The sequence below is a fragment of the Schistocerca americana genome, chromosome X (genome assembly GCF_021461395.2).
Source record: "Schistocerca americana isolate TAMUIC-IGC-003095 chromosome X, iqSchAmer2.1, whole genome shotgun sequence".
Taxonomy (NCBI): domain Eukaryota; kingdom Metazoa; phylum Arthropoda; class Insecta; order Orthoptera; family Acrididae; genus Schistocerca; species Schistocerca americana.
Genome location: NC_060130.1, coordinates 404410281 through 404426181, shown reverse-complemented (window position 1 = coordinate 404426181; position 15901 = coordinate 404410281). Strand labels below are relative to the sequence as shown.

At 37.6% G+C, this 15901-nt stretch overlaps 1 protein-coding gene across 1 annotated transcript in view; it reads right to left on the bottom strand.

The window, feature by feature from the left end:
• Positions 1–6778: 6778 nt before the first annotated feature.
• Positions 6779–15901, bottom strand: part of LOC124554947 (lysosomal aspartic protease) — a 31561-nt gene continuing 22438 nt past the window's right edge. The window contains exons 8-9 of the mRNA XM_047128646.1: positions 10156–10248; positions 6779–7252 (exon numbers count right to left, since the gene is read on the bottom strand). Of these exons, the coding sequence (XP_046984602.1) occupies positions 7091–7252; positions 10156–10248 (255 nt within the window). The 3' untranslated portion in view covers positions 6779–7090. The remainder of the gene's footprint in view (positions 7253–10155; positions 10249–15901) is intronic.

Genomic DNA, 15901 nt, shown 5'->3' with positions numbered 1-15901 from the left:
AATGCAAGATTTTTGTTCCTCATAGTTATCCTCCTGCCTGTTATCTAAGTGTAAACAGTATTTATAGCGAAGTTTAAATTGTCGCTGTTTAACTGAAGTTTTATTCAAACATTTTTGTAATGTGAAACAGAGGGATTATTTCTGCTATTCACAACCAACCTTTGTACTTGTGAAAAAGAACAGGTAACTCTTGCCTTTGATCAGGATGAATGTTCTATTGAGTACAAAACAACAATTATATAAATTTTTATGTTTGTGCATGTAAACTGTACTTTTATCAAAAGTATTTGCTTTGTTTGCACAAAAGCACAGAAGTTATATGATCAACTAATTTTTATTACTTATAAAATGCAATTTATGTTTTGTAATGAGATAAAATACACAGTGTACTAACATTGAATGATGTGGGGTTCTAACTGCGTGCAACAAACAGTGAAGCTCTCGGTTCTCAGATTTTCTCTCATATTCATTTAGGTTTTTGTCCCTATCAATGCTACCAATAATACCTGTAATCCTACCATTTACTACACCATTTACGTACTGCACCAGAACTACTGAACTGTAGTTTTGGCAGAGTGCAACTCTATATACAAACATTTCAGTTCACTAGCAGAATATCTCCATCAGCCTTGATCTTCTGTCACAAAGATGTGTTTCATATTAGAAACTGAATATCCTAGTAATCACAAGTACGAGTAGACATTCTGCAAGCGCCTATGAATATCTGAGATGCCCTGGTTTTCCGCCAAAAGAAACTGTATCACTGCCCGTTGTTTGCAACACACATCCATTAGAGACGCCATTTTAACAGCTCCGTACAGCGCTGCCACCTGTCGGAAGTCAATGAAACTATACGAGACGAAGCGGGAATGTTTGAAAATATTCCACAAGAAATTTCCGGTTTTTTCAACCAAAATTGGCCGAGAAAAAAAATGTGTTGCATTACTTATTGAACTGCCCTCGTAATAAGAACCATATTAAAGACTTCTACTCAGTGAAATGATGATTTTTCAGTAACAGTACATCTTTTGCATTTACACCCGTACTTCCACTCAAACTCACTGAAGTGTTCTGTATAGGGGTAGAGTGTGGAAGAACAACTGCCTATCGGTACAAATGATGGGTGTTCAGTCACTATAGCAGCAATGTGGGAATATCTTTAGACCACCTGATTCCCAACATACTTACTGTAAGAACAGAAAGAAGGCTGGTAGTCTGCATGCTGACTCGCCATGCCATCCAGAACATCTATATGCACCTATGGGTGCACACACAGATCACTGGTTAGCCCGCTAGTCTTCAAGGTGCAGCTGTGCCATTATGTGTAGAACATCCAAGTCCACTCCCTTAGCTCTGTAGTCTTCCTCACATGATTTTTACAGAAACTATTCAAAGAAATTTTATTTTTACATTATGTATAGCTTTATACACCAAGCTTCACAGTGAAGTGCTGATCATCTCGCTAATGGTCATACTTATTGTGATATTCTCTTTTAAATAAGATGCTGCACGAAATTTGAAGAAGTTCGCAGTGAAATATGGGTTGCTACGATTTTGTGTTTGGTGCATATTACACGATATGTTGCTGTGAATAAAATTTAGCTAACATACTGAATTTTTCTTTAGGCTTGAGAGGTGGTCTCTGTATGTATCCAGTCTTGGGAAAATGGAATTTATGTAGCATGTACACTTCCCACCGCAAGCGTGCCATAATGAAATATTCATAACATCCCTTATATATCCTAAACTGTTTGAGATATTTTGGCAAGTGATTCCTCATTGAATGGTTAGTATTTTCCTATATGGTGAACATAAGGAACGTTCTTATCCACAGCATTACAGCAGACGCTATTATTTTCATTGTATTTTTCAGTCCAGTACTGCAATGTTTTTAAGAGCCTTCAACAGCTCTTAAAAAGAGAATTTACTAGTATGAAAATAAACTAGAAGTTTCTTATATATTACAGCAAACTGACACAATGAGAGTTTATGTAAGGTACTGATTCTGGTTGCCAATTTCTTGTTTAATAAGATACTGTTTCAAGATTATTTTTATCACAATGGCTATTGAAAGCTCAGTTTGTGCAATTAAATCTGTCAGCAAGAGAAATGTAGTAATTCTTCATAACTTATGAAGCTTGTTCAAATAAAGAATATTTAACAATCCAGACAAAAATATGTCTTCAATTCTGTGGCAGTTTTGCTGGAATCCTGTAACCCATCATATTTTTAATAGTGAACGACTGGAATGGAAACTTACCAATGGATTTTCTCACTGTTCTTCATCTGAGAAATATGAAAATAATTCACAGCAAATAGCGAACCATACTTCTGTTCCAAATCCCATTCAAGGTGAGGTGGTGAACTTCTCCACCATAATTATCTTTTAATGTGTTAAAGATAGATTACACATATTTATAATCTATTTTAACCTTAATGAATAGTCTCAAGTGGTTTATAAAATAATGAAACAGTGTAATTTTTTAACAGCCATCGATAGGTGGTGACAAGATTTGCTGTGGTTTTTTTTTACAACATAAGTAAAGAAATTATACATTTATTTTCATATTGCGGATTTAGTTCTTGATAAGGCATTTATTTGATTTGTCCTCAGTTCCTTACTTATCCCTTTCAAACCTGAATTTTTTCTGGAGGAAGAAATTTTTTTCTTCACATGGTAATGCTCTTAGGTGATTTTTTTAATGATTTTAGATGCACAGTTTACGCAAAAATAAGAACTCTCTTTCAAAACATACTTTGTACACTTAGCTTATTTTATAGACTAAAATTACTAAATATGAAATATTCCGTATTGTAATAAATAGTAAAATGACCACTTAGTAATTACCATGCAAAATAACAATATTCAGTTATACAGTGGAATATAGTGAACCAACTACATCCGTGTATTCTGGTGGTCACGAGCTGCTGCACACTACTACACTGACTTGTTGATATTTCCATAGTGATGCCCAACAGTTGGCATCAGCTGCAAGGGATGAATAGACTGAACATTCACAAATGTTTATCTCAGATTGGGAAAAATGCTTCTCTTGCAACTAAGACAAAGTCAAAGTTAATGTACGCAATTGTAGCCAGAGGGTCCAAGAGGGTTAATAAGCTACTGTTTCAGAAGCTTTCAGGTGCAGAAAGAAACTCATCTGCTACGTTTCAGTGACACCTGTTCCTTATTAAAAAGGCACTGGGAGGAATGGTCCATTTTTGGATGACTTGTTAACCTTCTCAGTCATGATTTTTGGCTAAAAAAGTTTAATAACTCAGATGAAAATAATTTGCCAGTTCTATCGCAATTTCCAGGGAACCCTTTAGTGTGGGGTGTCTTTAATAATGAATGGCTTTGACTGAAACTCACCAGTGGATTTTCTTTCTACACCTCCATTACACTTGATGCATGACAATTACAGCAAATACTGTACAATCTCTCTGCTCCTATCCCCATACAGAGTGAGGGACTGAATCTTCTTATTACAAATATTTTTTAATTCATCACTGCAAGTTGTCAGTGTCTTCACAACTTCAGAGTTACAAAAGCATTTTACTGGGTCAGTTCTACTCTGCAGCAAAAATGCAGTATTATTCTATTACAAGCAACAAATTTGATGCCTTGTATCTGTGGATAAGAATGGTACAAAAACACAATACTCATTACTTTATAAACAGATTGAGGTTGAAATAATTTATAAATATATATAACTGATCTTTAACACACTGAAAGATAATTATGGTGGAGATCTTCACCACTTCACTTTGAATGGGGATGTGAATAGATATATGGTACACTATTTGCTGCAAATTATTTTCATACTTCTCAAATGAAAAACGGAGAGAAAATCCTTCTGTAAGTTTCCATTCCAGTCATTCACTATTAAAAATATGATGATTTAGAGGATTCTGCCAAAACTGCAACAGAATTGGTGATTTATGTTTGTCTGAATTGTTAACCATTTCTCATTTGAAGAAGCTTCATCAGTTATGAGGAACAGCTACATCTCGTTGCCAATTTTTTTTTTTTTTTTTTTTTTTTTTTGCCAAAACACAATACAAATTGCAAAATCTCACCTTGCAATAGCTATTGCAACAGAATCCTGAAACAGTGCTTTATTACACAAGCAAAAGGCAACCAAATCTTGAGACAGTGTTTTATTAAACAAGCAATAGATGATCAGGGTGGTTGATACCTTATGTAAAACCTTACTGTGTTGGTTTGCTATAATACAAGCTAAGAAACTTTGTGTCTATTTTCATAGTAGCAAATTCTCTTCCTTTACAGTACTGGACTGAAAAAAATAAATTAAAGCCATTAGTTTCTGCCATATCACCATAGATAACGTTCCATATGTTAACCATATAGCAAAATACTCTCCTCTTTGCATGGTATCACTTGCCAAAATCTCTTATCGACATCTTGAACAGTTTAGCATAATGAGGGATGTTATGAATATTTCATTATCATGCACATACAGTCAGAAGAGCACATGCTACATAAATTCCATTTTCTCGAGATTGGAGACATACCTCCTCCAAAGCCTAAAGAAAAATTCAATACTTTTGCCAAATTTCATTCACAGCAACATGGGATAACATACACAGAACACAAAAGCATAGCAACCCATATTTATCATTGGAAACTTTTTTGAAATTTGCTTAGTAATTACTTTACTGACGATATCACAGTATGCCCATTATAAATTTTGGGCACTTCACTATGAAGATGACATAGAAAAACTATGTAATGTGAAAATTAACTCCTTTGACCAATTACTTTCTGTAAAGTTGTTCGTTCTGGCTCGCTGGTGGGCTCGGGCCCTCATTAGCTGCCTCATTAGCTAACGGGGATATATTTTCTGTGCTTGGTCTAGCCGCCCACACTAGGCCCCCCTGCACAGGTAGCCCATTTTCTGTGTGCACCCTTACACAACATTTATTGATGTGTCTTGTTTAACTAACTGCCACAAGGCTGCCCATGGACACAGCAGAGCATCACCTTGACACTGTGTGCCCACCAGTGGCCAAAGTTCCTCTCATATAGTACAGTGTTTAGTGCAGCACTCATCACTTTGTTGTTCATGATTAAATGTCAATGTACAAGGAAACTGGTATAATATCTTGTTCACTATTCTGAGTTGTTTATTTCAACATTACATTCAAGAGTTATTTTATTAATTCTTAGAATATTTCAATGTCACACTTCTATTACAAAGCTGACTACTAATTTATATTTTGGTATCAACAATCATATTTGCCTTATCATATAACACAAACAAATGGTTTTAGCTCAAATAAACACTATCATCAACCAGTGGGATGGCACACAGTGTAAATATTGAAAAACAACTAGTTTCACTAATGAAGAATTACTGAGGCTGTTGGAAGAGTCAATTTTGATGATGGTGATCCAGCATAGTCTGAGTTTTCAGATGATAGAGATGGGTTTGTGGACACGACTGAGTGATGGCAGTCACAATGTGTTGCTAATGACAATGGCAATGAACTGCAAGAAATCTCCAAGTAGAAGTGTAATAAGTCACTACTGCAATCAAGGCTAAACTAATAACCTTGCCAACTGAAGGTCACTTTTACAGCTGGAGATCATCCACAGTACAAGTTTCACCAACAAGCCACGTGTGTGACTGACTGTACTACAAACACATCAACCAGGGAGATACTGTACTGAACAGAGTTAAGATTATGGCCACCAGCAGGCACATGGTTGTCAGGTGTGAGGCCTTGCTGTTTCCATTGTGGCCTTGTTACAGACAAGTTGTGGAGATCATAGCTTATTTATTATACATTTTTGACACAGTTGTTAGAAATAATGTCAGTGAGGTATGTTTAATTTTCCTCCCTGCCCTTTAACTTCAGAATACCACACAAATGTGCTAACATGCTCCATCTATAGGTTAAATCTCTGTTCCCTCTTGCTACAAATCAGTCAGAGTTCAATGACATTCCTTTAAATGTAGAAAGGATCCTGTGATTACCCATTTAAATTTAACAAATATTCAGTCATCTCTTTCTACGTGATAAGAATACAATGAATTACTTCAGACGTATCATCTCATTTGAACATAAGATAAATTAATTCTGTATTAACAAAGAAAGTCGAGGACTTTTTACTCTGGGATGTCTTATGACGGCATTCAGATGGCCACAGAATGAACAAACTGTTGCTGTGATTTACGTCAGCTGAAGATTGACATGAAGTCTTCATTCTTCAAGGACATGGCTTGCATTCATAATTTGTAACAAGTTTTGAGTCTTGACACATTATTAGAAAGAAAGAGAAGTCAACCGCAGCATGGTCGTATTGCAGATGCCTTACTCCATGCTTTTGATCTGATTTGCCCAGCCAGTTACACAGGAACCTACATTTCAACATGGACTACGAACCACAGTGTAATTCTGCAGTTTTTAATACAAACAAACAGAGGTAAAAGAAGTGGTGACTGATAAATATTGTAGCATATTGGTGAAACAATCTGCCTGGCATATAACCACACTGAAGTCATGTTCAGGATGAGAGTAATGATGGGAAATGAGCATATTTCTAAGCTTCCCTTATAAAGCATGCCACATGACTTGAGAAGACAATTTTGGAAGTTAATATGTGGAACCCACAACTGAAGAACAAAACATTGGCAAAAGACTTTTCAACTGTTACACTAACAAGAACTTTTTTTACATATTGTGTCTTAAATATCAGTGAATAACCCATAGCTACTAATTAAGTGTTTTAACTGATTAAAAAAGGTAGATATTGATTTTCAAGTGTTCCAACTTTATTTGGTCTTCAACATTTCAGAGACAATGTCTTACACTGCCTAAATGAACTTAAATTTGGTAAATACATAATGCATGTACATTATAACAAAATTCATAAAGCCTACTTTTTTGGCGATTTGTTATTTAATAACAAGTGATTAAAGCTTTACACAAAATTTTAAACTTAAATCAGTGTCTTTACTACAGGAAAAGTCATTTTTAAATATGTAACAACACCCATTAGTATCTGTATGATGATCTGCAAGACGACGTTACAGACTGGTGACTACTGCCAGAACACTTATTTCTACATAGACTCAGCAAAACCAACACGATTGTTTTGCATGTCAAATTCTGTGTAGAATCTGCCAATAAAAACATCTCCCAGAATCCACAGCGGGCCATGTGGTGGTGGTATATCAATGCCCATGAAGCCAGACAAGCATACAGTTTTTCCAAATGAAGATACCTGAAATAGGTCATAACAAATTAAATACATAAATATTTGGCGTACTTTAAGCAGATGTTTTCACATGAAACCCATGTTTTCAAAGAAACAGCTTCTCATTTAACAAATCTTCATTGCTATGCTTTTGGTGAGAGAAATAACTGAAATTTGACACACATATGTAACTATGTAGCATATAGAACAGTACAGTCCAATGGTGTGCCAAACAAAGGATGCTAGTAACTGTCACTGACGAGTAACAGCTCGATGAAACTGAGCGCACACTGAAAGAACTGCTACAGTAAAGCACAGAAGGTAACAAATAAACATACAACGAGAGAACAGAAACATTTTCATTCAAAGACAATAATTACACAGAGGTCGCTGATGTATAATGGTTTCCTGGATATGACATGGTTCTTAATAGGGTTTGTGATCACCATGGACAGCAGTGCATAATCTGCAATATGCTCTCATGCTGGCCATAAGTTTGATAAGGCATTCTAGGGGCAGAGCATTCCATTCCTCCTCCAGTGTGATTGGCAACTGTTAGATGGTTGTTGGTGCATGGGAAATGTTACAATACACCTCCACAATGTATCCCACATACGCTCAATGGGATTTAAGTTGGGGGAACATGCATGTCATTTCATTTGCTGAATCTTCTCTCACTGAAGTAAGCTGGTGCACCTGCACAGTTCCTTGCTGTCTAGCAGTGTCACCCATAAAAATGAAGTCAGGGCTAAATGTACACCCCTTAAGTGACATGTGTGTACATCACAATAGTGTTGACTGGTGAGTGTCCTGTGTTCAAAGATTTCGATGTCAGCATGCCCATGCAACATTTTACAGCACCACAAATCTTTTAGACCACCACACTAAACTGATCAACATTATTGCGACATTGTACTCTTACCCCAAGCACATCTTTTCAGGACGGCATTTGGCCACAACATTTTTATGGATGACAATGAGCGAGTGCATACGTGGAAGAGCTTGTGGAACAAAAGGATATTCAGCAAATGAAGTGGCCTTCCCGTTAGCCTGACTTCAATCCCATCGAGCATCGAGCATCAATGGGATGACATGCACCAACAACTATCCAGCAGATGTCAGTCACACTGGCGGAGGAATGGTATGCTCTACCACAACAATTCCATTGCAGAGCATGCAAAGCGGTTTGGTGATCACGCATCATTAACAACCATATCCACCATTTGTAATGTCAGGGGACCAACATAAATTGAGGTGACTTCAGTGTAATTATTGTCTTTGAATGAAAGTGTCATGTCTGTTCCTCTCTGTAACACTTATTTCTAGGTATAAGTTTCATCAAGCTATGTCACTTGGCAGTGAAACCTCATGCAGAAGTTACTATTGTTAAGTTTTGCACACCAATGTAGAGGTCCACAATCATGTTTCTTCCAGACCTATTAGGTTCTTGCAACCACTTCAGGAGAGCGAACACTTATAGCGGAACTTAGAGTAGATATCTGCATCATTTAAGCCAGGATAGGTATATAAGTAATAACTTAACATAGCTACCAAGTTACTATGAACATCCACTATTCTACACATTCACGATGAGTAAATAGTGAACCCCCCTTTTTTTTTTTATTATTCTGATAGAAACGTAAAATTCCTGGTGTACTTCGGCAACTCAAGAACAGATCTTGGAAAAAATAAAACCCCACTTATATCTGTTTCTGCACAGGTAGTTAAGTGCTGAGCCATTACAGGAGCATCTGGTCCTACATTTGAAACCTGACTATTGTGTTTTGGTTGAGGTGGTTGCCACTAGATATTGTCTTTACTGTGTTCAGCTTTGCATACTCAGCAACAGCAACAAAATGTGCACTTTTGGACACTCCCTCCGGTATTACTGTTTAGGCAATGCTTTAACAAAAAAATTAGAGGCTCAGAAAGTGAAGAAGAATGATGTTACTTCATTAGAGACTGAAAGTGATGACAGTTTGCCAGTTGAATGAGAAGTGCTCACCAGTAGTACAAGATAAATACATCTACTGTGCTCCATTAAGCTCCTTTAAGATATATGTTCACAGGAAACTCTTGTGAGATACACGGTTGGACTTCATAGCTACACAGAAACTAAAAACTGACTAAATTTCACGATTTTTTATTTTTTTATTTTACACATGTAGTTCCGTAGGACCAAACTGAGGAGCGCATCTCCAAGGTCATGGAACATGTCAGTTCACGAAATTACAATATAAAAGTAATAACAGATAAAATAACATTTTTTTGAACCCAAATAAAAGACAAACCACAAGTTCATGTAAATGCAAACAACAACATAACATTGGAAACAGCAACTTTTTCAAGGAACTCTTCAACAGGGGAATAGTGACCTATGAGGAAACTCTAGTTTCAATTTGAAAGAGTGGATTACTGCTAAAAGCTCTTAATTCTTGTGGTAGCTTATTGAAAATGGACGCTGCAGTATACTGCACACTTAATTCACCAGCAATGCTCAGAAAATGATTGCCAAATACTGTACATATATCTGACTTATCAGTAACAGAATTTTAGTCAAAATCCCGTGCACAAGTACACTTCAAAGTTTTGCAACTAATTATTTTGAGCTCTAAAAGTTCTCTTTACCTGTATGTATACGTGTGTGTGTGTGTGTGTGTGTGTGTGTGTGTGTGTGCTTTTTCCATTAATAAAACTATATTTTTTGTAACCTATCCAGACTCTCAATGTTGAGGTGCTGGTTGCAACCAACATGTAAACTATTTTATACTTGTCAGCTCCTGGTGCATTTTAATCTAAACCAACTCTACACTAGATTTCATTCTAAAATGGCAGAATGTGTCACATTGAAGTAAATGGCAGCATGCGAATGAGGAAGTAATTCTTGATCATTACTAAGATGATATACTGCTGTAAATATTTCAACTTACCCTGAGAACATAGTCCTTTCCTAATAGTGTGTAATTTTTCCCACCAAGAACAAAGTCAATAGCAGGTAGATTAGGAATCTGAGTGCAGTCAACCTGGAAAAGGAAGTACAGTCACATACTGGCTACACTATAAATGAAAAAGGCATTTACAAAAAACTAGCTGTGGCATTATTAACATACCATAGAGAACATCACAAGTGTGTTCACAAATCTGTACCCCTGAGTACAGTGGCATGACATGTGCAGTACCCTAAAATAGCCTGATGAATAGGAGCATTAAATAACTTGACTGTGGCACTTCACTTCAATGGACTGTCCAATGCATTATTGATGGGTGAGATAAAATTAAGGTGTTAATGGATGGACCACATATGGTTCAGGAAACTTACCTGGACATATTTCATTGCTACAGTTCCTTGAGACATGTTTTGCAATTTATAAGGAAAAATACGTTGTGCAGATATGTCAGTTTTGAAACAAGGATTCAAGACCTGAACATCCGAGGAAATGAATCGAAATTTTTCAGCTCTGCTTTCAGTTGCACTGTATACTATACCTTGGGGAGACAAATTAGAAGCCATTGCTTTACACAGTTACACTCTGCTAACGGAGCTAGGTTAATAATTGGCTCCTTTTACCGACCTCCCGACTCAGCAGCATTAGTGGCAGAACAACTGAGAGAAAATTTGGAATACATTTCACATAAATTTTCTCAGCATGTTATAGTCTTAGGTGGAGATTTCAATTTACCATATATAGACTGGGACACTCAGATGTTTAGGACGGGTGGTAGGGACAGAGCATCGAGTGACATTATACTGAGTGCACTATCCGAAAATTACCTCGAGCAATTAAACAGAGAACCGACTCGTGGAGATAACATCTTGGACCTACTGATAACAAACAGACCTGAACTTTTCGACTCTGTATGTACAGAACAGGGAATCAGTGATCATAAGGCCGTTGCAGCACCCCTGAATACGGAAGTTAGTAGGAATATAAAAAAAGGGAGGAAGGTTTATCTGTTTAGCAAGAGTAATAGAAGGCAGATTTCAGACTACCTAACAGATCAAAATGAAAATATCTGTTCCGACACTGACAATGTTGAATGTTTATGGAAAAGTTTAAGGCAATCTTAAAATGCGTTTTAGACAGGTACGTGCCGAGTAAAACTGTGAGGGATGGGAAAAACCCACCGTGGTACAACAACAAAGTTAGGAAACTACTGCGAAAGCAAAGAGAGCTTCACTCCAAGTTTAAACGCAGCCAAAACCTCTCAGACAAACAGAAGCTAAACGATGTCAAAGTTAGCGTAAGGAGGGCTATGCGTGAAGCGTTCAGTGAATTCGAAAGTAAAATTCTATGTACCGACTTGACAGAAAATCCTAAAAAGTTCTGGCCTTACATTAAATCAGTAAGTGGCTCGAAACAGCATATCCAGACACTCCGGGATGATGATGGCATTGAAACAGAGGATGACACGCGTAAAGCTGAAATACTAAACACCTTTTTCCAAAGCTGTTTCACAGAGGAAGACCACACTGCAGTTCCTTCTCTAAATCCTCGCACAAACGAAAAAATGGCTGACATCGAAATAAGTGTCCAAGGAATAGAAAAGCAACTGGAATCACTCAACAGAGGAAAGTCCACTGGACCTGACGGGATACCAATTCGATTCTACACAGAGTACGCGAAAGAAATTGGCCCCCTTCTAACAGCCGTGTACCGCAAGTCTCTAGAGGAACGGAAGGTTCCAAATGATTGGAAAAGAGCACAGTTAGTCCCAGTCTTCAAGAAGGGTCGTCGAGCAGATGCGCAAAACTATAGACCTATATCTCTTACGTCGATCTCTTGTAGAATTTTAGAACATGTTTTTTGCTCACGTATCATGTCATTTCTGGAAACCCAGAATCTACTATGTAGGAATCAACATGGATTCCGGAAACAGCGATCGTGAGAGACCCAACTCGCTTTATTTGATCATGAGACCCACAAAATATTAGATACAGGCTCCCAGGTAGATGCTATTTTTCTTGACTTCCGGAAAGCGTTCGATACAGTTCCGCACTGTCGCCTGATAAAGTAAGAGCCTACGGAATATCAGACCAGCTGTGTGGCTGGATTGAAGAGATTTTAGCAAACAGAACACAGCATGTTGTTATCAATGGAGAGACGTCTACAGACATTAAAGTAACCTCTGGCGTGCCACAGGGGAGTGTTATGGGACCATTGCTTTTCACAATATATGTAAATGACCTAGTAGATAGTGTCTGAAGTCCCATGCGGCTTTTCGCGGATGATACTGTAGTATACAGAGAAGTTGCAGCATTAGAAAATTGTAGCGAAATGCAGGAAGATCTGCAGCGGATAGGCACTTGGTGCAGGGTGTGGGAACTGACCCTTAGCATAGACAAATGTAATGTATTGCGAATATATAGAAAGAAGGATCCTTTATTGTATGATTATATGATAGCAGAACAAACACTGGTAGCAGTTACTTCCGTAAAATATCTGGGAGTATGCGTGCGGAACGATTTGAAGTGGAATGATCATATAAAATTAATTGTTGGTAAGGCGAGTACCAGGTTGAGATTGATTGGGAGAGTCCTTAGAAAATGCAGTCCATCAACAAAGGAGGTGGCTTACAAAACACTTGTTCGACCTATACTTGAGTATTGCTCATCAGTGTGGGATCCGTACCATATCGGGTTGACGGAGGAGATAGAGAAGATCCAAAGAAGAGCGGCGCGTTTTGTCACAGAGTTATTTGGTAACCGTGATAGCGTTATGGAGATATTTAGCAAACTCAAGTGGCAGACTCTGCAAGAGAGGCGCTCTGCATCGCGGTGTAGCTTGCTCGCCAGGTTTCGAGAGGGTGCGTTTCTGGATGAGGTATCTAATATATTGCTTCCCCCTACTTATACCTCCCGAGGAGATCACGAATGTAAAATTAGAGAGATTAGAGTGCGCACGGAGGCTTTCAGACAGTCGTTCTTCCCGTGAACCATACACGACTGGAACAGGAAAGGGAGGTAATGACAATGGCACGTAAAGTGCCCTCTGCCACACACCGTTGGGTGGCTTGCGGAGTATAAATGTAGATGCAGATGCTTAGGTACAGGTATTACAGCAGAAGCGATTTGTTATGGTGGTATGCTCGGGTCATCATTTTGTTATCAGTTTTTTCAACATTTAAGACAACTGCAGAGAGCTCCCAACTTCATGCTCCAACACTAATGAGCATTCTGTGTCTTGAGGCAATGTGGGGCCTGATAGAAAATGTATTATTTTTTAACAAAAATAATAAAACATTAAGTTTTTAGAATTGTCCGGTTAAGCACATAGTATTTGGTTCATTAGCTCTGTCATACTACACTCACTTGTCATTATTGTGTAGTGTTCACCAATCGCACACTAAGCCATTCGCCCCCTCTGCTGGGAGCACACTGCTGCCTGACTGTTCATGCATAAACAGTTTTGTAACCCATGCTGGCTGGTGCCAGGCTGCCCACAGGCAGGCAATCTAGCTGGAACTGCCTGCCCTATGATATACTGATGCAAATGACAAAAAATATTTTATAAACTTCCATTTTACACAAATTCCTAGCATTCCCCGATTTAATCAGAAAAATGTTACGTCATAGCAACATACAGAAGTTAAACTACAGCAAAACCACTTTTTAACATACCTAAAGGAAAATTTACTTGGGTCCCTTAAGAAGACGTTTACCTCAAATTATACTCTAGGAGTGACCCAGAATTAAAATTCAAATTTACTCTTTTCCTCTTCTCGAGGTGTATGTGGTAGAAACTGAAATACAGCCCACAATAAAAATATTGTCTCCATGGTAAATCCTGAAATATGTATTATTACCACTCTTTCATAGGACCTTAAAAATCTTTCCACTTATAAGTTAACAAACAATTACGTTTATCTCGATGAAAAGAGCAACTCTTCTTCCAGTATAACATACTAACAGGACTTGTCACTCCAGATGGTGGCTGCTGGAAAGGACTTACTCAGACTGTAGGAGAGAAGAAAGTTCGTAACACTATGAAGTCATTACACAACTGCAGTTAGACTTTCTGCAGGAGACAGCTTCCCTTACTCATCATTCTTACTGTCACCTATTTCACCTTGTTCCTTTAGATCAGTTACTATAATCTGCTTCGTGAGAGGCAGGAATTCATTGTCATAATGGACGAAGAGCTAAAATGTTCCACTTGACAGATATAAAGCATTCAATTCTTCTTCGGCATAAATCTTTTTACAGTAACTGCTGTTGTCCTGCTGTCAGAAGTTCAACACAGTTGGGCCACAGCTTTCCAGGTAGCTACAATCATATGCTCAGCAAGCATAATTTTCATTAATTCCTTGCTACTGGAGTAACAAAATAGACCTCTGCATAACATCAATTCCCTATTTTGCTAAGACTTAGTGAACTGTGCTAAGGTCCACAGGGGCAGTTAACTTACACTTCGGAAGCAAGAACACTCATGGGAAATGAAGACAACTTTTGATGTGGAGATTATTCTATCAATAATAAGAGCAGTGTCTCATTCTGCAGCCATCTTGGCATCTAAACATCTAAATAATCTAAATTTTTGTAGTCTTCCAAAAATTTCTGTTGATGTCTTAAATGCAAGACACTGTTTTACATCTTAAAAACATGAGGTACTTTAAAAGCTTTTAGCATCATTAATAGTGGGCATATTGCATGTTAATCAACTTTAACACATTGCAGTGTTGTTATTTACTCTGTTCACCTCAACGACATGTTATACTCTAGTAGTGTACTTTCTGAGGGGAGTAAATAGCAAATTACTAATTAAGCAACACTTCAACAATATACTCTCCATCTTTTATCACACATGATTAAGTATTACACTTCACTGATTTCAAAATTTACATGTCCATAGCCACTCTTTTCACTTAAGTTGTCAAATCAAAATGAAAATTAGGTGCCCCACCTCTCACCAATACAAAGTATCTGAAGGAACTGTCACGACATTATGACATTGTTTGTGAAACAAAGGTAATGACTACTATGAAGTAGAGTGCCAAAAAATGTGTCCAAATAGTTGCTCTCTAATTACTTTAAAACACTCTACACATATGACTATACACAATGCAGTTGAACCTCTGATTAACCTCAATGTGTAGCTTTGTCAATAAGATGATCCTTCATAGTTATGAAAGTACTACACAAAGGCACTTTCAAAACACACCCGATGCCAGTGTCTGCATTTATTGTACTTACAAACCAATCAGAATTTTCCAGGCTGTCTGGTTGTGTTAACTGTACAAGTACTATATTTGAAGTTACATGCAATTGAATTCTTTTTTACAAAATGCAAGTAATTGATAGATGAATCTACTCAACAAGTGACAGCACAAGAACACACACACATAAAATTGTATTACAGTCTGCAGGCTTTTGTAGCCAGTGGCGCCGCCTCCTGGCAGAAGGGTTGAAGGGGAGAGAGGAGAGGTGAAGGAAAAGGACTGGTGTGGTTTAGGAAAAGGGATAGATGGGATGAGAAGGAAAGACAGACTGTTGGGCACTGAACTGGATCAGATTTGAAAACCTGAGAGCTTAAAAGTGGAAGATAGGTTAATATGCAAGCCATAGATTATTGCTAATACACCGTGCAAGAAATAAAAAGAGCAGAAAGGTAAGTGCACTGTATCTGATAGTGGTGGTAAGGGGACAGCAAATAAAAGACAGGTCAGAAAATGAAAGAT